Source organism: Mchenga conophoros, linkage group LG9 (genome assembly GCF_057382185.1).
Source record: "Mchenga conophoros isolate Kocher_MC1m ecotype Shallow Benthic linkage group LG9, M_conophoros_male_GT1.1, whole genome shotgun sequence".
NCBI lineage: Eukaryota > Metazoa > Chordata > Actinopteri > Cichliformes > Cichlidae > Mchenga > Mchenga conophoros.
In genome coordinates, this window is record NC_140534.1 from 14,322,104 (window position 1) to 14,349,453 (window position 27,350).

The 27,350-nt window shown below is 42.5% G+C and overlaps 2 protein-coding genes and 1 pseudogene across 3 annotated transcripts in view; 2 read left to right on the plus strand and 1 right to left on the minus strand.

Annotated features, from left to right (window-relative positions):
* LOC146567013 (uncharacterized) lies at nt 1-26,930 on the minus strand. Of its 2 annotated transcripts, XM_085286609.1 has the most exons (4): nt 26,576-26,930; nt 15,192-15,297; nt 2,221-2,817; nt 1-1,899 (listed from the first exon to the last, which is right to left on the minus strand). In XM_085286609.1, the coding sequence occupies exons 2-4, from the start codon at nt 15,207-15,209 to the stop codon at nt 1,207-1,209; spliced, it is 1,308 nt and encodes a 435-aa protein (XP_085142735.1). In that variant the 5' UTR covers nt 15,210-15,297; nt 26,576-26,930; the 3' UTR covers nt 1-1,206. The 2 variants fall into 2 exon arrangements, with proteins under 2 accessions (XP_085142735.1, XP_085142736.1); XM_085286610.1 differs by lacking the exons at nt 15,192-15,297; nt 26,576-26,930 and adding an exon at nt 11,089-13,098.
* The window catches only part of LOC146567009 (uncharacterized), a 435,082-nt gene that overhangs the window by 67,918 nt on the left and 339,814 nt on the right, over nt 1-27,350 (plus strand). The window lies entirely within an intron of this gene.
* LOC146567014 (E3 SUMO-protein ligase ZBED1-like) lies at nt 17,995-25,836 on the plus strand (annotated as a pseudogene).

Consider the following 27,350-nt stretch of genomic DNA (forward strand, 5'->3'; position numbering starts at 1 on the left):
TTGAAACACTTATGTAATTATTTATTTTTGCAAAATAGATGCATTATACTCTGTGCTTTTTCAAAGACAATGACACTTGGGGTTCAAATGAAAACATTGGGGTGTAACATTAATGAAATGCTCAATCATGATGAAACAGATTCTCCCGCGTCTTCAGAAAGTAAAAATAAACTAAAAGTAAACTTACTGAAAGTAAAAAAAAGGGTGAAAACTGACGAATGTGGATAAATCTGGTATATTTACACGATGAATTCAATACACATTCATATCTGACTCTGCTGCTTTGTCAACAGCAGCTGTGTTGCTTCCAGTCAGTATCACGTGCTGAGTTCTTGTGCCCTCCTCCTCCTTTGCATCCTTTCAACATTTTCATTTACAAAAATGTTGATGCACAAAATCTGCCATAAAAATCCTCATAAAACAATATTGTTTTTTGCTTCTTTTTTCATAAATGACTCATCATCATAATCATCTTTGTTTAGAAGCAAGAAGAATCATATAGAAATGAAAAAGGGATAAATCTTCTGACCGAATCTGCTGGGACTGTGTGAGGTCCTGAGGCTAAGAGTAAGGATTTATCCACAGGAGAGCTGCGTTCTTACAAACCATCCCACTGTGTAAACCTGACATCTGTGGAACAGCTGAGCTGTATGATGTGTACAAGGACACAAAACATTATTTACCATCAGATCCCGAGCCCTCCATGTGTTAATCAAGAAACTGCTGCTGTGCTACATCCATAAATAATGAATAAATTAGGAGCTAAAGCTAAAAGGACAGTTTATTTGTACCATCTTCATGTCAACACATTCAAGAACATCACAGATGAAGAAACATTAAAAACTTCCACACTACATAAAGCAAGAAAAATGGTTTTTCTTTCAGGTGGTTTCAGAAAAAACAGAAACATCAAACACCTCCAAGACTCTCTTTGAAAGAACTAAAAACCTTTATTCTCATGGTCCAATCATGAGTGAACTCCCCGATGAAGCCTTGTGTGCTAAAACATGTCAGAGTTTTAAAGGTTAAACATGAGTTTCCAAAACGTTTTGCTGGAGAACAATGAAATATTTGACTGAGTTTCAATTATTTACAGACGAGCAAAAGCAGGACAGAGAAAAAAGGACAAAACTGACTCAGTAAAACAACAGAAAATAAGATCCCATGTAAATCTGTATTATGTAGAAGTTCAGCCCAGCAACCAGTTCAGTTCAACACAAGTTTAAATGATTCTATCTGAACTCTGTGGAGCCTGATCTCAAGCTTTTTGAGTCTGACACAGAAACCAGAGGATCTTTCTGTCTCTTCAGATTCACTGTGATCCAGTGATGGGAGTGATTTCAGCCCTGAGTGATCACGCTGATGTTTGCACAGAGCAGACAATGAGGTGAATGTTTTGGCACATTGGTAACAGTGAAACAGTTTATTAGTAACGTGGGATCGTTTGTGTTCGGAGTATGAACTGAGATTCCTGAAGCTCTTGTCACACTGGTCACAGCTGTAGTTTCCTTCCATGTGTGTACGTTCATGCTTGTTACGACTACATGAATCTGAGAAGCTTTTGTCACAGTGTCTGCACTTGTGTGGTTTCTCTCCTGTGTGGACTCGTTTGTGTGTTTTAAGCTTACTTGCAGTGGTGAAGGATGACCCACACTGATCACAGAGGTGCTTTTTAACCCCACTGTGAATCAGTTCATGTTGTTTTAACTCAGTTGATGTGGGGAAGCTTCTCCCACATTCTTTGCAGTATTTCAGTTTGTCTCCAGTGTGTCTACGTTGATGTGTTTTAAGGGTGTGTTGGTGACTGAAAGTTTTTCCACAGAGGTCACAACGAAAGTCTTTCCCACCACCACAGTGATGACAGGGTTGAGAACTGGATCCATCTGTGTCGCTCTGCTTCTAAACACAGACACAAAGACAGTGTAAGTCAGTCCTTCAACACTTTTATCCTGAACGTCGCCTGAAATAAAGAGCATCTCTGCAGACGTCCAATTACATTTTACTGTTTCAGTTAACACAGTTTACTGGGCTGCAATAACTACAATACTACCACCATAATACTACAGTAATACTAAAATCATAACTGACATGAAAATCTGAATAATCACTCAGAGCTGCTTTTCCATGCAGTAGAATTGCTAACATGCTAACACAGTTTAATGAGCAGAGATGTTCCAAACAGTCAGGCTAAAATGACAAGATAACAATATAAATACATACCTCACAGTAACTGCACTTGTAGAGTCTCTTTCTGGTGTGGATCTGTTGGTGTTTTCTCAGGTAATGTGGAGCTTTAAAAGTCTTCTCACACAAGTCACATTTATAAGGTCTCTGCTCAGTGTGGCTAAACATGTGTTGTTTTAACTGTGTGTCTGTTATAAACTCTTTGCCACACTGTTCACAGCAGTACACATCATGTCTGGTGTGAATGCGTAGGTGTATATTTCGGTGCCCTCTCTGGCTGAAAGTTTTTCCACAGATGTCACAGCTGTATGCCTTAATTCCAGAGTGGGTAACTAGATGACTCTGTAAGTTGCTACTGCGATTAAAAGCTCTGCCACACTGATCACAGCTGTACGCTTTAACTCCACTGTGGATGAGTTGGTGTCTTTTTAGGGAACGCTTCCTGGAAAAAGACTTTCCACACAAGTCACAGCTGAACGGTCTCTCTCCAGTGTGGATGACCTGATGCTGTTTTAGATGACACTTGGAAATAAACTCCATCCCACACTCGTCACAGGTGTGTTTTTTCTCTCTCTTTCTTCTGTGAGGTTTGTCGGCCTCCTGAGAGCGCTGACTTCTCGCTCCATGTTGGTCCTGCAGTGACAGAGATACAAACAGAGGCAGTGAGTGAAATGCAGTCGTGGAACAAACTCAACCTTCAAACTCCCTCCATTAACACTAGTTTTAAACCTGAAGGTGGAGTGTGGCACCAAACACCTTAAAGGTCTCTTATCCCCACCTGCTGGTAGTTCTAACACATTACATCCAACCTGCTGTTAAAAATAATTCATGATTGTTTAAACACTAAAATCAAGCCCATCCCTCCTGATTGTGTACACACACACACACACACACACACACACACACACACACACACACAATTATTCAGTGATAATAAATCCTATGTTTGTTTATTCAAAAAGAACCCCATTAGCTTCCACAACAGATGTTGCTCGTCTTCCATCAAATACAATCACATAAAATATTATACAATAAAGTGGAATCAAGATATCCACATAATTTGGCTCTTACATCCACAGTGAGGTTTCACAATTAAAATATAAGCAATCAATAATAATAATAATAATATTATCAATAACATTGAGGCACATTACAGAAATTTCAAAAACAAATCTCTTACAATATTTACAACAACTAAAAGTTCTGTAAATCGGCTTTTAAATGTTCATTGAAGTTTTGAATAGTTGCTAATTCTCTAATTTTATAAGGCAATTTATTCCACCTGAAAGTTGCTCTAAATATAACAGTTTTACAAAAAGTTACTTTTAACTCGAGGATTTACTAAATTGCAGTTTGTTGAAAATCGTATAATATCATTATGTATTTCATCTGGATACTGCAGCTGAGCAAAAATAAATGTGGCGTGTTTAACAGAATTGCGTTCTTTATAACTACAAGTAAGCCATAGAATATTTTAGCCTGTACAGGAAGCCAAGAAAGCTGATAATGCATTTTATCGATATTCGTATTAGAGATGGCACGATGCCACTTTTTAATGTCCAATACCGATATCATATGGATATCTGCCGATACGAATCCGATAGCGTTTTTTGTAATCAATAAAACAGTTTTTTAAATAAATATCTTGCTGCATTTTGTATAAGTCAGTGGTTCTTAACCTGGGTTCGATCGAACCCTAGGGGTTTGGTGAGTCGGTCTCAGGGGTTCGGCAGAGCCTCCACTGCGGAGGTCGCAGAGGTCCAGCCACGCCCGAATTATCGTGTAAATTTGTGATGACACGCCCCCTTCTGGCCATCACTGGCTGCAGACGATCATGCTACACTGCTTGGCCAATCAGGGGTGCGGGGAATGTAGCGCGCGCAGTAGTCAACATGTGAATGTCGTGGTAGTACTTCGCGTGATTTTTTTTTTAACATTTTAATCCATACTAACTATGTCGGGCAAAAAAAGAAAGTGGTTGGACGAATATGTACAATATGGATTTACATGTATCACGGAACGTGATGGGAGTGAGCGTCCTATCTGCATGATTTGCAACGCCAAGTTGAGCAACTCTAGTCTCGCACCGGCAAAACTAAAGGAACACTTCTTGAAGCTGCATGGAGACGGGGAATACAAGAACACAACACTTGCTGAATTCAAGGTGAAGAGAGCCAGATTCGATGAAAGGCCCACTCTGCCTGCTCTTGGATTTGTACCCGTTAACAAACCGATCCTCACAGCATCGTACGAAGTTGCTTACCTGATCGCAAAGCAGGGCAAGCCACACACCATTGGTGAAACACTCGTGAAACCAGATGGCAAATCTGATACTCGGAACAGCGGCCGAAGGTAAATTATCACAAATTCCTCTTTCAAATGACACCGTCAGCGACAGAATAGAAGACATGAGTAAAGACATCTTGGCTCAAGTAGTCGCCGATCTGATTTCAAGCCCGGCAAAATTCAGCCTTCAGCTCGATGAGAGCACAGACGTTGCTAATCTAAGCCAGCTTACTTTTTTTGTGCGCTATGTGAAAGATGACATGATAAAAGAAGATTTTTTATTTTGTAAGCCTCTTACAACAACAACTAAGGCAGCCGATGTGAAGAAGCTTGTGGATGACTTCTTCGGAGACAACAATCTTTCATGGGACATGGTTTCTGCAGTTTGTACAGACGGAGCTCCCGTCATGCTGGGAAGAAACTCTGGTTTTGGTGCGCTAGTAAAAGCCGATGCACCACACATCATTGTGACTCATTGTATTTTCCACAGGCATGCATTGGCAACAAAAACCTTGCCTCCAAAAATGGCAGAAGTATTAAAAACAGTGGTGGAATGTGTGAACTATGTGCGAAATAGTGCTCTGAGGCACCGCATCTTCAGTGAGCTGTGTAAAGAAATGGGCTCTGAATTCGAGGTACTTCTGTACCATTCTAATGTTCGGTGGTTATCCCGGGGACAGGTGCTGAATCGTGTTTTTGCCATGCGTGTGGAATTAGCCCTGTTTTTGCAAGAGCACCAACACTGTCATGCAGATTGCTTCAAAAATCCTGAGTTCATTCTCATTTTAGCGTACATGGCTGATATATTCGCAGCTCTCAATCATCTCAATCAGCAGATGCAGGGTGGTGGAGTCAATATCATAGAAGCGGAAGAACACCTGAAGGCTTTTCAAAAAAAGCTAACGTTATGGAAACGACGAACAGAGAACAACAACTTTGCAAACTTCCCCCTTCTGGACAACTGTGTAAGTAAGGTCGAAGATGTGTCTGGAATCGGAGATGTTTCTGTATCCACGGAACTGAAGCAAACAATTGCAACGCACTTAGATGAGCTTGCAAAGTCTCTCGACAGATATTTCCCTACAAGAGAGTCATATCCAGCATGGGTGAGACAGCCGTTCACGTTTGCTGTTGAGACAGCAGATGTCAATGATGAATACCTTGACGAATTCATTGAAATTCAGCAGAGCCAGGTTCAACAGCAACTCTTCAGAACAACAACACTCTCAACGTTTTGGTGTCGACAAATGGACGAGTATCCAGTTATTGCTAAGAAAGCCGTGGATTTTTTTATGCCATTTGTTACAACATATCTTTGCAAGCAATCCTTTTCGACGATGCTGGACATAAAAACGAAGAAAAGGAACAGACTTTTCAGTGAAAATGACATGAGACTGGCACTTGCCAAGGTGAAGCCACGCATATCTGAACTGGTCTCTCAAAGGCAACAGCAGAAGTCACACTGATTTGCAGGTATGTAATTTGTTGTAAGTTCATGCATTGTGTTGGTTTTGTTCTTTGAACAAGGTGATGTTCATGTACGGCTCATTTTGTGCACCAGTAAAAAAACATATCTATGTCTTGAATTTGAAAAAAAAAAAAATTTTTCACTAAAGAGGGGTTCGGTGAATGCGCATATGAAACTGGTGGGGTTCGGTACCTCCAACAAGGTTAAGAACCACTGGTATAAGTTCATACTCAAGTTTTAAAAACAAGACACTAAAGCTATTCCGTTATACCAAATGAGCCCTTTCCTCTACTCCCTCTTCACCCACAACTGCAGACCTGCCGATGGTTCTAACGCCATCATTAAGTTTGCAGATGACACCACGGTGATTGGCCTCATCAGTGACAACGATGAGGCCGCCTACAGGGAGGAGGTGGATGGTCTGGCTGAGTGGTGCGACACAAACAACCTGCTGCTTAACACCGAGAAGACCAAGGAGCTCATCGTGGACTACAGGAGCAATGCTGACCCACATCCACCCATCTACATTAAGGGGACGGCTGTGGAGCGTGTGAGCAGCTTCAAGTTCCTGGGAGTCCACATCTCCGAGGATCTCATCTGGACGACCAACTGCTCCAAGCTGGTCAAGAAGGCTCACCAGCACCTCTTCTTCTTGAGGACTCCAAGGAAGAACCACCTGTCCTCAGACATCCTGGTGAACTTCTATCGCTGCACCATCGAGAGCATCCTGACCAACTGTATAACAGTCTGGTACGGGAACTGCTCTGCCTCGGACCGGAAGGCGTTGCAGAGAGTTGTGAAAACTGCCCAGCGCATCGCCCGAGCACCACTTCCTGCCATAAAAGACATCTACAGGAAGCGGTGTCTGAAAAGGGCTGGGAAAATCATCAAAGACCCCAGTCACCCATCACATTGACTCTTCACCCTCCTGCCCTCTGGGAGGCGCTACAGGAGCCTCCGGACTAAGACCACCAGGAACCGGAACAGCTTCTTCCCCACAGCTGTCAGACTCCTGAACTCTGCCTCCTGACATCTGACCCACGTTAAACTCACGGACTGAACATACACACACCCACAACCACCTACACAATGGACAACTGTACCCTCAAACACACAATAATAACATTGACTGAACCACCACTCACAACCACTTGCACTTTATACAGCCTCTGTAGAAATTATCCACATATCTCACTTATCTTAACTGCACCACTGTATAAATAATCATTCTGTAAAATACGATAATTTTTAATTCAACAACTGTTTATAACTTGCATATTTCCCATTTCTGTATAGCTGTACATCTCATATTTCTGTATAGTTTTTCCTATTTATATCCTGTTCATAGCTTGTACTCACTACAGCCTGTACATACTTATAGTTATAGCATATTCATAACATACTTCATACCGTGTACATTATAACATACCATAATAGACCCATTTCTGTAATATACTTACATATCTATATTATTGCTAATATATCTATATCATGGCTAAAGCACTTCTGGATGGAAGCAAACTGCATTTCGTTGCCCTGTACCTGTGACATGTGCAATGACAATAAAGTTGAATTCTATTCTATTCAAATATTTTATAGTTCAGCAACACACATCAATCTAATAAACTTAAACCTGCACCATCCTTCCTATTCTAGTATTATAAAGAGTACTTATCAGAAATATTAAACAACCTAACTAATAGAGTTGCCAACTCCCAGCAAAAATCTCCCAGAACCACCCCCGCCCTCATGATGCTTAATCGACATAATCAACTTTAATTTAATGCACGTGTACATCAAATGCACAGAAATAATCAATTATGTTTCCACAATAATTACCACATTTCCCGGACTACAATGCGCACCTGAATATTAGCCGCACAAGCTAGAATCAGGGGAAAATCCTGTTTCGCACATACAGTGGGGCAAAAAAGTATTTAGTCAGCCACCGATTGTGCAAGTTCCCCCACTTAAAATGATGACAGAGGTCAGTAATTTGCACCAGAGGTACACTTCAACTGTGAGAGACAGAATGTAAAAAAAAAAAAAAAAAAATCCATGAATTCACATGGTAGGATTTGTAAAGAATTTATTCGTAAATCAGGGTGGAAAATAAGTATTTGGTCACCTCAAACATGGAAAATCTCTGGCTCTCACAGACCTGTAACGTCTTCTGTAAGACGCTTTTCTGTCCCCCACTCGTTACCTGTATGAATGGCACCTGTTTGAACTCATCATTTGTATAAAAGACACCTGTCCACAGCCTCAAACAGTCAGACTCCAAACTCCGCCATGGCCAAGACCAAAGAGCTTTCGAAGGACACCAGGAAAAGTATTGTAGACCTGCACCAGACTGGGAAGAGTGAATCTACAATAGACAAGCAGTTTGGTGTGAAAAAAATCAACTGTGGGAGCAATCATCAGGAAATGGAAGACATACAAGACCACTGATAATCTCCCACGATCTGGGGCTCCACGCAAGATCTCATCCCGTGGGGTCAAAATGATCATGAGAACGGTGAGCAAAGATCCCAGAACCACACGGGGGGACCTGGTGAATGACCTGCAGAGAGCTGGGACCAAAGTAAGAAAGGTCACCATCAGTAACACACTACAACGGGCAGGGAATCAAATCCCGCAGTGCCAGACGTGTTCCGCTGCTGAAGCCAGTGCATGTCCAGGCCCATCTGAAGTTTGCCAGAGAGCACATGGATGATACAGCAGAGGATTGGGAGAATGTCATGTGGTCAGATGAAACCAAAGTAGAACTTTTTGGTATAAACTCAACTCGTCATGTTTGGAGGACGAAGAATACTGAGTTGCATCCCAAGAACACCATACCTACTGTGAAGCATGGGGGTGGAAACATCATGCTATGGGGCTGTTTTTCTGCCAAGGGGACAGGACGACTGATCCGTGTTAAGGACAGAATGAATGGGGCCATGTATCGTGAGATTTTGAGCCACAACCTCCTTCCATCAGTGAGAACTTTGAAGATGAAATGAGGCTGGGTCTTCCAACATGACAATGATCCAAAACACACCGCCTGGGAAACAAAGGAGTGGCTCCGTAAGAAGCATTTGAAAGTCCTGGAGTGGCCTAGCCAGTCTCCAGACCTCAACCCCATAGAAAATCTGTGGCGGGAGTTGAAAGTCCGTGTTGCTCGGCGACAGCCCCAAAACATCACTGCTCTCGAGAAGATCTGCATGGAGGAATGGGCCAAAATACCAGCAACTGTGTGTGCAAACCTGGTAAAGACCTATAGTAAACGTTTGACCTCTGTTATTGCCAACAAAGGTTATGTTACAAAGTATTGAGTTGTATTTTTGTTATTGACCAAATACTTATTATCCACCCTGATTTACGAATAAATTCTTTACAAATCCTACCATGTGAATTCATGGATTTTTTTTTTCACATTCTGTCTCTCACAGTTGAAGTGTACCTCTGGTGCAAATTACTACTAAACATAATTCACAAAATTAAAAATCTTTCATCACACCCCTTTTATTAATATTTTGAAAAACAAGTTATGGTACATATTTGCATAACTTTTTAGGTATATGTACAAGTAGCGGTAATTACAAGTACGAAACATGTGCTGTGCTTCATAAACAAGTAACAAATGTAGTACATAACAATAACCTACAGCACACCAGAAACATTGATTCGGCCTACCTTTTAGGCTCAGGTGCAGTGACACGGCTTTAACTAGAGCTGGGCGATAGAACGATAATGATATGTATCGTGATATAACTTTTACTCGATAGAGAAATTAAACTATCGCGATAGACCTCGCCGTTCTTGTCCTCTTAAAAAAAAAAAAAAAAAAAGTCAGCCAATCCAAATTAAGTAGCGCAGAGTCGAACCAATCACAGCCGCAGCGTCACGTCGCGTGACTTGTTACATACAGCACAAGTGCCAAGCCGCACGTGTGTTTGTTTGGGAAGCAGCCAGCGGGTAATGGAGCCAGCGGGTAATGGAGGAAATGAGTGTGCCGACTAGAAAAACTCAACCGAGCGTGACCGAAGGTTACCGAGGAGAAAACAGATGATGGTTCCAATGCCGGAGAGATTGTCGAACGGAAGAGCCATAGAAGTTCCGTAGTGTTAAGGTATTTCGGCTATTTCAAGTCTGACAAAAAACAGAGTAGCGTGCACTGTAAATTGTGCCGAAAGCAAGTCTGGAAATACAATAAACTGGTGCATGCGTCACACTGTGCGCCACGTTATTGTTTCGGTGAAATGAATTTCTACAATACTGTTACTGTTAATTCTACTCTCTGCAGTGTTTGAATGCTTACATATACACACAGTTACTGTCCGTCCACACATACGACTCGGTTCTGCTTCTATGCCCCAGCTTTGTTTACTTTTTCCCACCGAGGCTTCTACACTTCTGATTGGCCAACATTTCTGCACGGTTAGGAATCTAGCTCCACCTGCTGCTTTGGCATGTTCATAGCAGCGTTTTCCTTCATTTCTGCCTTTATGTGTGGACGGGATTATTTTTTAAAACGAAAACGGAAAATCTCCGTTTTCAAAAATACCCGTGTACGTGTGGACGTAGCCTCAGTCTCTGACTGGAAGCGCTAATTTCTCATTCGGCTTTGTCAGACTAAAGTAACTGTTAAAACTGTTTGAAAAGCTAAGCTATACAACAAGGAGAGATTGAGAATTTCCTTTTAGTTCTCAGTTTATTTGATATTGACAAAGGTTAGTCATTTTTGTCTGTTCATCTGTAAAACAAACTAAGATTTATTTTTAGAATTAATATTTTGTTTCTAAGTGGAATTGACAATTTAGTCTGTTTCGTTTGTTCTATTTTGAAACTTAAACGCTTTAGTGGCTGCCTTTTGTGTAGTTTGCAATATTTGCCTTTATTTATCTGAAAAAGTCTCATGTTCCTTAAGTACATCTACCCTGTTGAACTTATTATGGGAAATAAATATTTAAATAAAAACAAGCTGCTGATTATTTCACATTTTACTTGTGAGCAACGGCACATTTAAATCTTACAAATATAGTTATTTGGCTTATATCGTGATATATATCATTATTGCCTGAAATGAAAAAAAAACATATCGTGATATGAAAAAATCTTATATCGCCCAGCTCTAGCTTTAACAAGAAGAAAAGTCAGTCATTCACCATCTTTCTCTTCTTCCTGCGCACTAAAACCACCAAAGTCCTCTTCTCCAGTGTCAGAAACGAACAGGTTCATGATGGCTTCGTCATCACCTCTCCGCTTCTCTCATTCGTTGTCACTTTCAAAACCAAACAAATCCTCGTTGTCAGTGTCGAACACCCTCTGAAGGGCCGTGGCGGTGTCCTCCTCTCCATCATGCAGCAGTCCAGCCCTTCGAAATCCGTTGGTGATCATGGATGTTTTCACACTTTTCCACGCTGTCAGAATCCACTGGTGGAGTTGGGCATAACTTGCTTTTCGCAAGTTTATCGCCGCTCATCATCCACGCCTCCCAATGAAGGCGTAGCGCTACTTTGAAGTTTGTTTTTCGCGCTACTTCTTACGGCACTACGTTGCCTGGCGGATGGACATGTGACCAATATACCACTCTTGAACCCCGATCCTTCCGCCAGGCAACGTAGTGCTGTAGAACAGCAGAAGAAACAAAACAAATCATCTTACGATATCACAAAAATCATGGACAATCCTTAGAAAAGTCGCACCTGACTAAAAGCCGCAGGGTTCAAAGCTTGTGCAAAAAGTAGTGGCTAGTAGCCCGACAATTACAGTAAATAGATTCACCATCTTTCTTCAACAGAATTGCAGACTCCACAGATGGTACCTTCCCAAAGGAAAAAGGACTATAGCTTACCAGGGTGTAAATTAGACTTAATAGTTACCATATACGGTAATGGATTTCTATACATTTAATCAGATGACCACTTTGGTTGTAAGATTCAGATAATTATTTATTAAAAGTTAGTCCTTTAAATGAAATAACAAAGAAAAGTATTTTTTGTGCCTCCCTTTACTTGTTAATGCCATACCTGCCCCCTGGCAAAGCTTTGCTAGAGCCGCCCCTGCACAGTTACCAGCTGTCAGCTACTTAGAAAACATGAGAGAAGAAGAGGCAGCTGCAGCTTAAGGACACAGACTAACTCCAGAGTCTTTTTTTCCCCCATTCTAGCTGAAGTACGGGACAAATTGCTTCCTTTTCGCCTCAGTATGGAAGAGATTAAGATTAAAAATGCTGCGGTTTGGAAGCATGTAGTGAGGCTCCAAATGCTCCACCAGTTCGCCAACAGGTCTTGCAGACAACAGCCGCTCTATCGAGTGACACATACTTCTCTGATAAGCAAAGCTGGGTTACGCCAAGTAGCGCGTTTTGTGAGGCGAGGATCGGTCCATTTTTAATTAGTATAGTATGAACATCTAATCTGGATGCCTTATTCTGGACTAACTGAAGTCTGTTAAGATCTGTCTTATTAGCTGCTGACCAAATGATTGACCAATACTCCAGATGAGACATTACTAGTGCATTAATGACATCTTTCATAATTTATTTTTTTTTGTGTCCCGTTTGGATCTATAGCCATCAGAATTGTTGTCTTAAGGCCAAGAAAGATGCCAAGCGGATTTATTTTACCAAGTGGATCATCATATTGGTCCATTTGATTGACCTTTATTATAATTATGAATTTATTTTATTTTCAGTTGCTACAAACGGGACAGACATGACTGGGGGATAGGACAGGGAGAAAGAATGAAAGAAAGAGAGGGAGGGAAAGAAAGAAAAACAGAGGGGAGAAGAGACGGTGAGAAGGGGGGGAAGAAAAAAAAAACAAAAACAAAAAAAAAAAAAAAACTCCTGGGTCACCTGTATGGAGAAAAAAAACAAGAGAAAGCAAACAACAAAGTGCAACATAATAAATTTAAAAAAAAGCACCATCACAATAAACTAGCTAGCAGTAGATATCAATAGTTACTAAATAATAAATGATATTGTGCAGCACGCAAGATAGACAGCGCACAGTGTGCTTTGAGGCAGCAGCCAAGAAAGCTGTAGTCCGCGTCTGTGAATACCCATGTGTACACCTGTGTGCATACCTGTGTGGATCAGCATGCTTGCATTCCAAAGGTTTCTCCATGTAACGATCTGCTAGGGAGTGTGGGGGGGCCACAGCCCCGTCCTCCAGGGTATGAAGCAGGTATGGAGGAGATCAAAACTCCAGACATCCAGAGGCCCCCAGAACACAAGAGACCAAGGAAGACCAACAGAGGGGCAGCCGCGCCACTGTCCCAGTAAGAGCTGAGGAGAGTCCCAGATGAGGGCTCACTCAGCAGCCGCGGAGCAGAAGCCAGGGGGAGTTGCAGTGACGCGCCTGTGAGCTCCGCCGGCAGCCAGCTGTGCCTGAGTGACCGAGCCCCAGGCCGAGAGGCCGGGGGCACCCCACCTCCGAAGTGGCCCGAGCGAGCCCCAGGCTCCAGGCCCCGATAAGCGGCCGCCAAGGAGTGAGCCGGTGTGTACCCGGACGCCCACCCCCAGACACAAAGAACCACCAACACACCGACACCTGAGGGAGTCCGCCACTGGCAGGGGAAGTGGTGGTGGGTGGAGATAGGCCTCCAAACCTTGGAGGGCCTGAGATGTCCCCAGAGAGGTGGCGTCTGATACCCAACCTGACATATAGACACAGACATACAGGCACACACAGATACAAACATCCATTCCCACTCTCATGCTCTCATATGCACTTACTCCACACTCAACCAACGTGGAGACAGACATAAAGAGACGCTGTATACACGATCACACTCCCCAAGCGTACTCTACGAACCGGGTCTAGATACCCTTGCCCCTGGAGGGGGGGAACTGCACCCAGACCCAGGTGGTGTTACCCTTTTCCCTGCGGTAGGGAGAGGCAGACCGCCCCGACTCCGCAGCAGCAGGGAGGCCCCACACCCCAGACCGCAGTCGGACGGCCAACTCCTCCTAGCCCCCCTGCTCCAGCAGGCCGCAGAGAATGGGGGTGAGAGAAGACTCCAAACCTCCCTCCACCCGTTCATTGTAGTGTTGATGCATGTGTGTTCTAAGGTGCAACTCCAGATGAGACATTACTAGTACATTAATGACATCTTTCATAATTGAAGAAGTGATACAGAAAGAGCATTTCATAGCCATAGCTATGCCTTGTCCTATTTTCTTAAAAACAGAGTCGATGTGCTGAGACCATGAAAGGTGGTGATTTATGGTAACGCCGAGTAGTTTAATCTGGGTGACGTGTTCTAACACTGGCTATGGAAAGACTCAGTTGTGGGCTGTTGACTAATCTGCTTCTAATTAACATAGATTTGGATTTAGATACATTTAAAATCATGTTGTTTTTACTTATCCAGTCAAACACATTCAGCAAATTTTGTTGTGACACGCTGATCAGTTCAGAATTGTCACTGGCTGAATAAAACATGGTGGAATCTTTGGCATACCCAAGATTAAGCCAAGACATATTGCAGATCGTTTGTGATAACTGAATAGAGAAGTGAGGCAACCTTTCATCAAGCACAGAGCAGCTGATGAAAATCAATAACATTTTAGTTTATCAATCAAAAGATCTAAATTTATCCAAGAATATCACTTTCCCATCATCTAGATGTTTATACCATATATTATTGGTCATATGAATTAGAGCTGAGCTGGTAAAATGACCAGCTTGGTTCTGTTAAAGTGAATTGTTAAATGTTGTCATTTTTATGCTACCATCTCTACATTGTTTTAACTCTGTGGTGAAAGGAATTTATTTGTCCCCCTCCCCAGCTTCTCGAGGTCCGGGGGGGGGGGGGGGGCTAATGACATTTGAAGTGCCTTTCTGAGATACCGACGAGGCCTCACTTGCAAGTAAATCGATCGCTGTTGCCTTGTTTTTCTTTCACGGGAATAAGTCCTGGAGACAGCGGGGTCTGAGTTTAGACTAAACAGGTTCAGTGAAGAAAAATGTCTGATTGTAACCTGAGGATTTTTTTACATTAAGAAAAAGGCAGCAAACATCAAACCAATTTAATCCTAAACAGTAACACACTAAAGTAGAGCAGGGCGATATGACCAAAAATATTAACAGTGTAAATGCAAATTCCTCGGAGCAAATGTCGGCCAATTTCCACTGGAAATGCCTTTTGGTTAAACTGTCAGCAAGGAATTTGCATTTCCACTGTTAAATTTTTATATAACTTCAATACACAGAAAAAAAACAGCTGTTTGTTTAAGTGAAAATACATTGATGTCTGTCACCTTCTGTGTTGAGCTCATTGTTTTCTCTGTAGTGGCTGAGCTGAGTCCAAGTAGCTGAAAATGTTCCTCTGCTGCTCCGTCAGACTCTTCTCCTCCTGCTGATCAGCTGGGACACAAAGCAGATCTTTGTTAGGCTCCACACTGCACTGAAGAGTCAGTGTCTCATATGTTCACCTGACAAGTAAAAGAACACATTTTTGCTTCCCGAGGTGGGCAACTTATTGGAAACAAACACAAAAGGTTTGAGCACCGATACAAAATTTAGCAGTATAGCAGGAGAGACTGAGGCCTGTTATTAGAATCAAATGCCCAGTGGGCTGACACACCAATATACACATACACACGTGTTATATGGGAACACCCTCAAATCACGTGATGCCCAGAATTGTACAATACTGATGCTTGAGAGCGCGCGTGTGATCATAGCTGGACTGGCCATCGGTTATACCGGGAATTTGCCCGGTGGGCTGCTGGCGAGTTTTTGTTTTTATGGGCCGATCGATTTTTTTTTTTTTTGGAAGGGTATAAATAATGAAAGGTGTTGGATTGGCCAATTGGTCATGATCGACTCTGGGCTGGACCAATTACAGCCGAGGAGGTCGGATGCATTGCTAAACAAGGGGGAGGCCTTGTTTAGCAATCTTATAGATGAACTAAAGAAATGGAGAACAAAAAAATGAAAGGAGGTGCAGAAAAAATTAGGGCCAAAAAGAAACAAGGCCTTCAGGCAGACGCTGCCAAATGTGTAAAAATAACTGAAATGTTTGGCGGTAGCTATGGCATAGCTTTCACAGATTTAGCAACATCAGCAAGTGGTGGAGGCCAGCAGGTGGATAAGGGCAGTGTTGGGAAGGTTACTTTTAAAATGTATTCCATTACAGAATACAGAATACATGCCCCAAAATGTATTCTGTAACGTATTCCGTTACGTTACTCAATGACAGTAACGTATTCTGAATACTTTGGATTACTTAATATATTATCATGCTTTTTACAACAACGTGAATGTACTATTGTTGTGTGATTTATTACTGAAGGTCCGCGACTCCGAACTGTAGTAAAGGGACCTCTGACTAATACGGCGGGGTCCCTGTCGGCTCGTAGCCGAAAAATAGCTTTACTTTGTTGTGTGGCTCAACTTTTCTTGCGAGAGACAGAGAGAGGCATTGAAAGACTGCTCCAACGGAACTTGTTGTTTTCGGAGGAAAACACGAACACTGTGTACAGTTGAGTCTTAATAGCTTACTTACAACTGGGCTCGTCAGGCACTCTTCTTGGCTGAAGTGGTTATTATTATATTTACATGCTTCCAGCTCCCGTTTTTCCTCGACGACAACTCCTACCTTTCCACTCCCCTTTTTCTCCCTACTCGAGCTCACAGACCCATAACGTGTATGGCAGTCCATTCTCCCTGCAACACGGACTACACTGCCCATGATGCTACATTCTTTAGAGCTATGCTTGTAGCATTCTGCCTGTTAGCTTAGCACAACAACAACGAAAAGGCGCTCTCTCACCCAGGAAACACACAGTCACAGAAAGAGAGAGAGAGAGTTGCCCTGTAACCATGGCAACCGTAACCCTGCCCCCTGGAACAACAGAACGTAGCTGTCAAACAAAACCCAAACAGTCCTGACCCGCGACAAAATGAAACAGGAAAGTACCGCAGTGTAATCCATTTATTTCAACAAAGTAACTGTATTCTGAATACCACCTTTTTAAACGGTAACTGTAACGGAATACAGTTACTCATATTTTGTATTTTAAATACGTAACGGCGGTACATGTATTCCGTTACTCCCCAACACTGGATAAGGGAAAGGGGAGGCAAGAGGAGGAGAGACCCGAGGCGGCCGCCGGTCATAGTGGCAGAGGAACTGAACTTCAGGTAAGAAGTTATGACCTGCTGTCTATCTGTGTCAGATATAAACCAAGTTTAGTTGTAGTTTGTTTTCGTTGTGCTGACTTTTTACAGTTGCTTAGAAGAACTGGTACTGCGTACTAGCTAGCATGACGGAGTTTATATACTGCTGGGCGGGTGCTATGAAGTTACTGATAGTAAATTTTATTTTATGCTTAAGGTTAGTTTCTCAAACTCCTCAAAATCTTAACAAATTGTGCCAATCCTTACATGTTGCACCAGGCTGATTTATCATCAAAAGTGGAGAAGTCTGTGACAGAGGAGACAGAAGAGCAGCAGAGAGAGATGGAGATGGAGAGAAGATTTTATGTCATCCATGAGGGATGCATTTGACATGTTTCACATATTATAGCTCAACAAGTTACTTATAGCAATTCAAATACGAGCAATCAGTTTTTGGCACAACACCGGCTATTGCAGTTAATAATACAACAGCTTCTTGCCATTTTTGTGTTTCTTTTTATCGCTGTGTAACTGAGTTCAATTGAAAGCCTGCATGCGCTAGTACCTCTTGCCACAAGTTCCCAGAATCCTTTGCAGTTTTACCCCTGAATGACGTCACATTTTTGGTGGGCCGGTCTCTAGTCAAAATGCCCGGGTCAATTTTTTGTCCCAGTCCAGCCCTGTGTGTGATGCAAGTATGTGTAGTGTTGATCAGTGGTGAGAAAAACAACTCACGGAACTTGACCTTTCTATACTTGTGGCTAGTGATGTGACGTTCTGTATCGAGGCTTCGAAGCGTGTGTCGAGTAATGGAGGGGGCGTTTCCGCGAAGCGCGCATCGAGGCTTGCTTCGTTTATGGGAGGAGCTAAAAATGATGACGTCCGAAGCCTCGCTGCCCGGCTGTACCACGTGACTGGTTCATGAAGTGGTTCGAACTTTGCCGCGAGATATGACAGCGATATAAACCCCTCAGACTTCATTCAAAATGTGGGTGTTTGATGGAGAGTTGCGGTTAGTGAGAGTTTGGAGACAGTTTGGAGGTTTAGGAGAGTGAGGAGAGAAAGTCAGGAGAGAATGGAGCCAGCTAAGAAGAGGAGGATGTCCTCCCCTGTGTGGGAACATTTTGATCTTATTCCTCCCAACAAGGTATGTAAATTTCTACAGAAGATGTATTTTCATGATACTGATGGTGCAATACAATTTATGTTGAGCTGTCTTGACTTTTGTACAAGGTGAAGTGTTTGCTATGTGCCAGGGAGCTGGGATATAACAACAACACCTCATCCATGCTTAGGCACTACAGAGCTTTGCATGAGAATAAGGGGAACACCGATCGTGGAGCAAGACCAGGTGAGCCATCAAATGCAATGATAATATAGGATGCAGTAATGTTACTAAATGATATAACAATATCATACAATGCAATAAGTGATGTGTGTGATATTTATATTTGTGCTTTATCTTTATTGTCTTTCCTCAGGAGAACAATCTCAAATAGATGAAGACCTGGTCAGCATGGTGATTGAGGACTCCCAGCCATTTAGCATTGTGGAGGACAAAGGATTCAAAAGATTTGTTAAGTCATTAAATCCTAGCTATGTTCTCCCCACTAAAAAGGTCATAAAAGCAGTGAAGATTTCGTTTCTACAGAGTAAAATGTGAACAGGCAGGACTGAGGCTCAAAGCCTCAGTGTGTAGCTACACTACACACTGCTTCACAGCCACGTCGTACTTTAGAACAAAATGTTTTTACTTTCCTTTAGGCCCTGAAAGTCATGGTGGAGGCCAGGTACCAGGAGATGAAGGAGAAAGCTAAGGCCAGCGCTGAGAAGGCAGCAGCTGTGAGTCTGACATCAGATATGTGGACCTCCATCAACACAGAGGCCTATCTTGCAGTCACCTGCCATTTTGTTGATGAGTCCAGCACATTAAACACCGTTGTTTTAGGAGTGTAATATTTTCCTAATGCACACACTGCAGAAAACATTGCACAGGTGAAAGGCTCACTCATGGCAGAATGGGCAATTACTGACAAAGTCACATGCCTAGTAACAGATGGGGCTGCCAATATGGGGGCTTGTGCAAGGGAGCTAAGACTTAAACATGCCATATGCATAGCTCACACCCTGAACTTAGTGGTGAAGAAGGCCCTTGACCAGACCCCTGAGCTCTCTGACATCCGAGCCAAGTCCAGGAAGATCATGGGATATTTCAGGAGCAGTACCTCTGCAAAGGTAAGTTCTTAAGTGGCTTAATTACAGTTTCTTTAATGCTACTTATGTGTATTGTCGAGAAAAACATCTTATTTTAAATCTCACTGTGATATCATTTACATGCACTGTCATTGCACAGGACCACCAAACCCTCCCCCGCATCCTCTGATGGCTCCTTCCTCAACGAGCTCAACAACTTTTATGCTCGTTTTGAGCGAGGGAACCCCACAACCACAACCAAAGCAGACATGACGCCAGACTAGAGATGGCACGATACCACTTTTTTATGTCCGATACCGATACCGATATCATGAATTTGGATATCTGCCGATACCGATATGAATCCGATATAGTGTTTTTTAATCAACAAAACTGTTTTTTAATATCTTGCTGCATTTTGTATAAGTTCATAGTCAAGTTTAAATAAACAACAGCACTAAAGCTATTCTGTTATACCTGTGTGTAAAAAGTACACTGCGCCCAAAATATTTCATAGTTCAGCAACACTGATCAATCTAATAAACTTAAACCTGCTCCATCCTTCCTATTCTGGTATTTTAAAGAGTACTTAGCAGAAATATTAAGCAACCTAACTAATAGGGTTGCAAACTACCAGCAAAAAAAAATAAAAAAATAGGGAACCACCCTCCACTTTGTGATGCTTAATCGATGTAATCAACTTTAATTTGATGCAGTGTGAAAAAAAAAAATGCACAGAAATCAATTATTTTTTCAAGAATAATTAAATAGATTCAACATCTTTCTTCAACAGAATTGCAGACTGCACAGATGGTACTTTCCCAAAGGAAAAAGTACTATAGCTTACTAGGGTATATTAGACTTAACAGTTACTATATACAGTAATGGACTTCTATACATTTTACATCAGATTAAAACTTTGGGTGTAAGATTCAGATAATTATTTATTAAAAGCTAGACATTTTAAATGAGAATAAGAAAGAAAAGTATGTCTTTGTGCCCCCTTTTCCCTGTTAATGCCCTATCGGCCCCCTGGCTAAACTTTGCTAGATCCGCCCCTGCACAGTTACCAGCCGTCAGCTGCGTAGAAAAAGATCCTGGTGTAGAAAGTAATATTAAATGAATTCTAACAACAGCTTATCAAGCTTAAACGTGCTGCTGTTGTTCAGCCGCTGGTTTCCTCTTTCTGGTGCAAAGTGGGCCAAAAACAAACAAGAGAGACGGAGTCGCGACAGAAAAGCCGATCAGCTGATCGTTAAGCAGTTTCATGAAGTAGCGGCAGGAGAGAGAGAGAGGCACTTGCTCCATATATCAGTTGTTAAGCTTAACGTGGGAATGCTTTACAAACATTCAGAGAGGAACTTACACACTTGCTTTACTTCTCTCTGGGATAACTTCCTCGGAGATGAAATGCTGGTTTGGTAGCGAGACTACAAATACACACAGCCGCTGTATCACGTGACCACACTGCTCCGACGTGCTACGGTTATGAGACGAGTTACGCCATGTCGCAAGTTTTGTGAGGTGCTTTTTTGATATTTAATGGATCGGATTACATTTTTTATTTCTCGCCGATATCCGATCCAGTAATTTAGGTCAGTATCGGACCGATACCGATACGTAATATCGGATCGGTCCATCTCTACGCCAGACCACCAACCTCTGACTCTCTCCCCCACCGATGTAGGAGCGGTGCTGAGCAGGATCAATGTCCACAAGGCTGCAGGTCCTGATGGCATCCCCGGGCGTGTTCTCAGAGCGTGTTCTGGGGAGCTTGCAGGAGTGCTCACAGACATATTCAATCTGTCCTTGGCCCACGCTGTGGTACCGGCCTGCTTCAAATCCACCTCCATCGTCCCGATACCCAAAAACTCCAACCCATCTTGCCTCAATGACTACCGCCCAGTAGCACTCACCCCCATCATCACTAAGTGCTTAGAGCAGCTGGTCCTAGCACACTTCAAATCCTGTCTCCCCCCCACCCTGGACCCCCACCAATTCGCATACCGCCAGAACAGGAGCACAGAGGATGCAGTCTCCATCGCACTGCACTCTGTCCTCTCACACCTGGACAACAACAACACCTACGCCAGAATGCTGTTTATAGACTTCAGTTCAGCATTCAATACAATCCACCCCTCACAACTCATCAGGAAACTGACAGACCTGGGCATCAGTTCCCTCATCTGCAAATGGTTACTGGACTTCCTGACCAACCGCCCCCAACATGTCCGGCTGGATAACCACTGCTCATCTACCATCACAATGAACACCGGTGTACCACAAGGCTGTGTGATGAGCCCTTTCCTCTACTCCCTCTTCACCCACGACTGCAGACCTGCTGATGGTTCCAACACCATCATTAAGTTTGCAGATGACACCACGGTGATTGGCCTCATCAGTGACAACGATGAGGCCGCCTACAGGGAGGAGGTGGATGGTCTGGCTGAGTGGTGCGACACAAACAACCTGCTGCTTAACACCGAGAAGACCAAGGAGCTCATCGTGGACTACAGGAGGAATGCTGACCCACATCCACCCATCCACATTAAGGGGACGGCTGTGGAGCGTGTGAGCAGCTTCAAGTTCCTGGGAGTCCACATCTCCGAGGATCTCACCTGGACGACCAACTGCTCCAAGCTGGACAAGAAGGCTCACCAGCGCCTCTTCTTCTTGAGGACTCTGAGAAAGAACCACCTGTCCTCAGACATCCTGGTGAACTTCTATCGCTGCACCATCGAGAGCATCCTGATAGGGCTGAACGATTATGGAAAATAATCTAATTGCGATTTTTTGCCCCAATATTGCGATTGCGATGCGATATGCGATTATTTTTTAAGGTCTTTGTCTTCTGTATTATTAAACAAAGACAAGCAATACATCATATAGTATGGCCAATACTATATTACATTAATTTTAAACTGTTCTTTCCTGGAAGACAGACCTCTGTTATGATGACATGAGGTGATGCATGAATTGATGACTGACATTTTTATTTAACTTCTTCAATCACAACAGTATATTTGAACATACACAATAGTTTATTTTTAGCTTACAAACATCTGAGCATAAAGTGCTGGCAAGGAACCCTGGTGTAAACATTAAAATGAAAGTCAGTACAATGTGCAGATTGCAGAAATATACATAAAAAAAATCAGTGGCTTTACCACACTCAGTTTTTCGACATCTGTGAACTACTAGACAGTCATTCAATTAAAAAATAATATTAAATAAATAAAACTAATAAATAAAAAATACACACATCTTACTGATCTCTGCAGTCAGTAACATTACACATAAAGTGCAAACATAATAGCAATTGTATAAACACACACACAAACACGCCTTTAAAATTTAAAGGCGTGAAATTGGACGGTCTAGCCTTCTGATTAGCTAATCAGAAGGCTAGTTCTGATTAGCGTCACCGCTGTCTCGGTGGAGTTTAATAAACTCGGCCGTCTGCTTCTTGCTATCTAAAATATAACCAGACACTGGTGTAAATTCTCGACTGTCTCATACTTCTGTTTAATAAGTTTTCTGTTTGACGTTTAGTCAGCTGTGTGAAAACCAAGGAGGAACCCACCCGGGGGATTAATAAAGTTTTATTTTATCTAATCTAATAACTTTAATCTCAGCCAAACCGATTTACTCACGAACAAACAAAACACTGAAAAAAGCCCAACAATAACATTTTTAGGTTGTCTAAGTGACTTATATATTACGTTTAACCCGAGCAGCGAAACTCCGCGGTGATCTGAAAATGATGTGCCGGGAGTTGTGCCGCTCTCGGCCGCATCAGTAACCCTCGAGCTCCCGGCTAGCTGTCGAGCTGGTGGGTAGCAGACGCCGCTGAAAACGTCGAAGCACTTTTGCAAATATGGGATATCTTGATAAACCGAGCAGATATTTGATGTTTACACAACTACTTTCTCGCCTGAAAATATGTTAAAAGTTTATTTTGTGACCCAGAAAGATTAGTATGAATAATTTTAAAACTTAGTAGCGGCCGCCATTGCTGGAAACTGGAGTTTGGCTGGGCCGCGCTATGAATTCTGGGATATGGTAGTAATTTGGACAGCCTTCGGTCTACAAATGCGGCCTCAGGAGGATGCAGCCCATGAATTTGGACATGTCCAGAGTATAATCGCAGCCTTTGCGGTTAGAAAATTGCACTTGATCATGTCGCGATATTATCGCAAATGCGATATATCGTTCAGCCCTACATCCTGACCAACTGTATAACAGTCTGGTATGGGAACTGCTCTGCCTCGGACCGGAAGGCGTTGCAGAGGGTCGTGAAAACTGCCCAGCGCATCGCCGGAGCACCACTTCCTGCCATAAAAGACATCTACAGGAAGCGGTGTCTGAAAAGGGCTGGGAAAATCATCAAAGACCCCAGTCACCCATCACATGGACTCTTCACCCTCCTGCCCTCTGGGAGGCGCCAAAGGAGCCTCCGGACTAAGACCACCAGGTACCGGAACAGCTTCTTCCCCACAGCTGTCAGACTCCTGAACTCTGCCTCCTGACATCTGACCCACGTTAAACTCATGGACTGAACATACACACACACACAATGGACAACTGTACCCTCAAACACACAATAATAACATGGAGTGAACCACCACTCACAACCACTAGCACTTTATATAGCCTCTGTAGAAACTATCTACACCCTCACTTATCTTAACTGCACTACTGTATAGCTCTGTGTAAATAATCATTCTGTACATTCAATAATCTTTAATCCTACAACTGTTTACAACTTGCATAGTTCCCATTTCTGTATAGCTGTATATCTCAGATTTCTGTAAAGTTATTTATTTCATATTCTGTATAGTTTTTCATATTTATATCCTGTTCATAGCCTGTACATAGCTTGTACTCACTACAGCCTGTACATACTTATAGTTATAGAATATTCACAACATACTTCATACCGTGTACATTATAACATACTATAATAGACCCATTTCTGTAATATCTATACTATTGCTAATATATATTGTAATATACCTATATCACTAAAGCACTTCTGGATGGATGCAAACTGCATTTCGTTGCCCTGTACCTGTGCATGTGCAATGACAATAAAGTTAAATTCTATTCTATTCTATTCTATTATTTCATCATTACTTCATTAGTTTGTATCACTTTATCATTAAATATTATCATGTATCATTTGAATTAACATTTAAATAGATCAGTTAGAAACCACCAGAATAGCTGGACCTCCAGAAGGCTCAGCTGCAGCAGTTCACATAAGGACATTTGAACTCTTTTTAGCCTGATCCCACAATTACACAAAATACACACACTGTATACACAATTGGTTAGGTTCCCAGGAAGCATGAGTGGAAACATCTGGGTTCAATTCTGGGAAGTGGGGTGTTTTGAACATAGAAGGAGATATGGGAATTCTTCTGACGTCATAATGACTATAAAGCTTTCTGCAACGAGCAGGGAAGTCGAAGTCCGGCTCTTCCCACACTGTACTACTGTGTGCTTTAATAAAATAATTTATTGACCCACTATGGACTTTTCAGTCGTATGTCTCTTCCTCAAAATTCGAACCACGACAGTATAGTTCTGCTCCCTTGACAATCTAATGTATGCTTTTTTAAATTGTATTTTGTAAGGAGAGGCTTTCAGTTGTGCAGGAACAACTAAGGCAGCCTCAACACAAACTACTACAGGAGGTGGAAACCCGCTGGAACAGCACTTACAATATGCTGCAAAGACTTTTCGAGCAAAGGGAGCCAGTAGGCGCTGCTTTGGCAAGTCTCACAACAGACATCCCACCTATGTCATCTGAGGAATTTGGTATAATTTCAGAGTGTCTGGTTGTCCTAGCACCATTTAACGATGCAACCACTGAGCTCTCTCAGGAAAAAAGGGTGTCTGGGTCAAAGGTCATACCTTTGCTCACTATGCTGGATCATTGCCTCAATGAACAAATGGAAAAAACCACCATCCATTGGATCTTCCCTGGCTCAGAAGCTTAGGATGCTATTGAGAGAGAAGCTAGATAAAATACAGACCATGAGCATTATGTTCCTTGCGACACTGCTGGACCCAAGGTTCAGAAAACTTGGGTTTCTCAGCCCTGCAAGAGCTAGCGAAGCAGAAAAAAGACTGAAAGCAGAATGTGCTTCTGTAATGAGGGCCTCCACCACCTCTTCCTCCACACCACCACCACAGCCATCAACGTCACAATCTGTTGAGGCTGTTTCCCACAGTACCATTGTTATTGCATTTTAGTTGCATTTATATAAACTGAATGTTGGGTTTTCCACTGTATCTATTATTGTATGATCTACTGTACAATATAATGCGCCTTGAGGCGACTGTTGTTGTTATTTGGCACTATAGACATAACATTGAATTGAAAATTGAATTGGTAGTATCTCATAAGACTCTCCTTTTTGTTTAGGTAACAACTTGCGGCGTCGCCTGGATGAGAGTGTCAGGCAGACACAGACACAAAATGTGACAGCAGACGCAAATATTGAGGTCCAACGGTACATGATGGAGCCAAATATTGGAAGGCTGGAAGACCCCCTTAAATACTGGGAGAGACAGAAATAGGTCTACCCTCACTTATATAAGTTAGCACTGACATACCTGTGTACCCCTGCCTCATCTGTGCCCTGTGAGCGAGTGTTTTCAAAGGCAGGGGAAATATTGTCCAGAAAAAGAAATCGCCTATGACCTGCCACAGTGGAGAAACTGTTGTTTTTAAATAAAAACCAATGATGTGTCCCCTAAACACTAATCACTGTCCTTGCCTCAATGTTACAAAAGCACAACCACTGTCCACACCTCACCTCACAGCATATGATCATTTCCATTTTAGGCATTTCCAAATAATAATTTTCCATACTGCCAGCATAAATATACACAGTATACTGCCATCACTACAATATAGATGTTTTACACACTCCTTTTGTTGTTGACATTTACAGGCTGTGTGCAAAATGCCACACTCTTCAAATTCATGCCAACTAATATTTTTACATCCAGTAGGTGTCCTGCTAGAGCAAATGAAGCTTCAAGAAGCTTCGCGTTGGGGTGAACCAATTGGATGAAAAGCTTCAGTGCTTCATGAGGCTTCATCTGCCCATCACTACTTGTGGCTCACTTACATTTCTAAACTATTCGTTTGCACAGTTACACACACACAGATGCTGTTTCCTGTTTTGCTACACTCTGGAGAGCCCCGCCTTTAACGGTCTCCTCTCACAGAGAGCAACAGAAAGCGTCCTTCAGAAAACTTCGAAAAACTCGAGATTGACTGAACTCAGTTCAAAGTTACCTTGGCACTTACCTTTAGATGTGAGAGGTAGTGATGGTCCGCTTGAAGCTAACGCTCCGGTGCGTGTGTCAGAAAAATCAACACGCTGCGTCAGAAGCACCGTGTAGAGGCTTGATTCGTTTGGCCAGAGTCACGTGATTAGTGACGTCTGAAGCTTCATTTAGAACGTACCTTTTTTTTTAAGTTTGACGAGCATCTTGACTTTTTTTCTTTGGATCAAGGGCGTAGATTTGGCATGGACGGAAGGGACGCGTCCCCACCGATATCCAGCGATTATTGAATTGTCCCCACCAATAATTTGATCTCTTCGACTAAAGAAAAACAAACCCGATATAAAGAAAAAAACGACCTGTCAGCTTCTCATTCAGCGAGTGGTGCAGAAAGAGTTAAATTAGTTCTCTACTGGAGTCCTACGTCATGTGACAAATATGGCCAATGTGATTGGCTGTGCCTTTCAGGGAGCTGTTTAGTTTCAGCAGCTGCAAACCTGCGCTGCGAGGAGGACGGCAGCAAAGAGGAAGAACCTGGATATAAGAAAGTATTTTTCAAACAAACCTGTAAGTCACATAAAGTCAAGTTCACTCATATAATGTGTCCGTCACAATAACGTTACAGGCTATGCTAGGACATACATGCCAACACTCCCGATTTTTCCGGGGAATCCCGAATTTCAGTGCCCTTCCCGATAATCTCCCGGGGCGACCATTCTCCCCAATTTCTCCCGATTTTATACCCGGACAACAAAACTGAAAACCATATCCTAGACTGGCCCAGCCAATTCCAGTTT

What these genes read in the sequence shown, in the direction of transcription:
- LOC146567013 (XM_085286609.1), bottom strand. An exon ending in ACAAGTGCAGTTACTGTGAG is followed by an intron (nt 1,900 to 2,220) that starts GTATGTATTTAT and finishes GTCTGTGTTTAG; the next exon opens with AAGCAGAGCGACACAGATGG.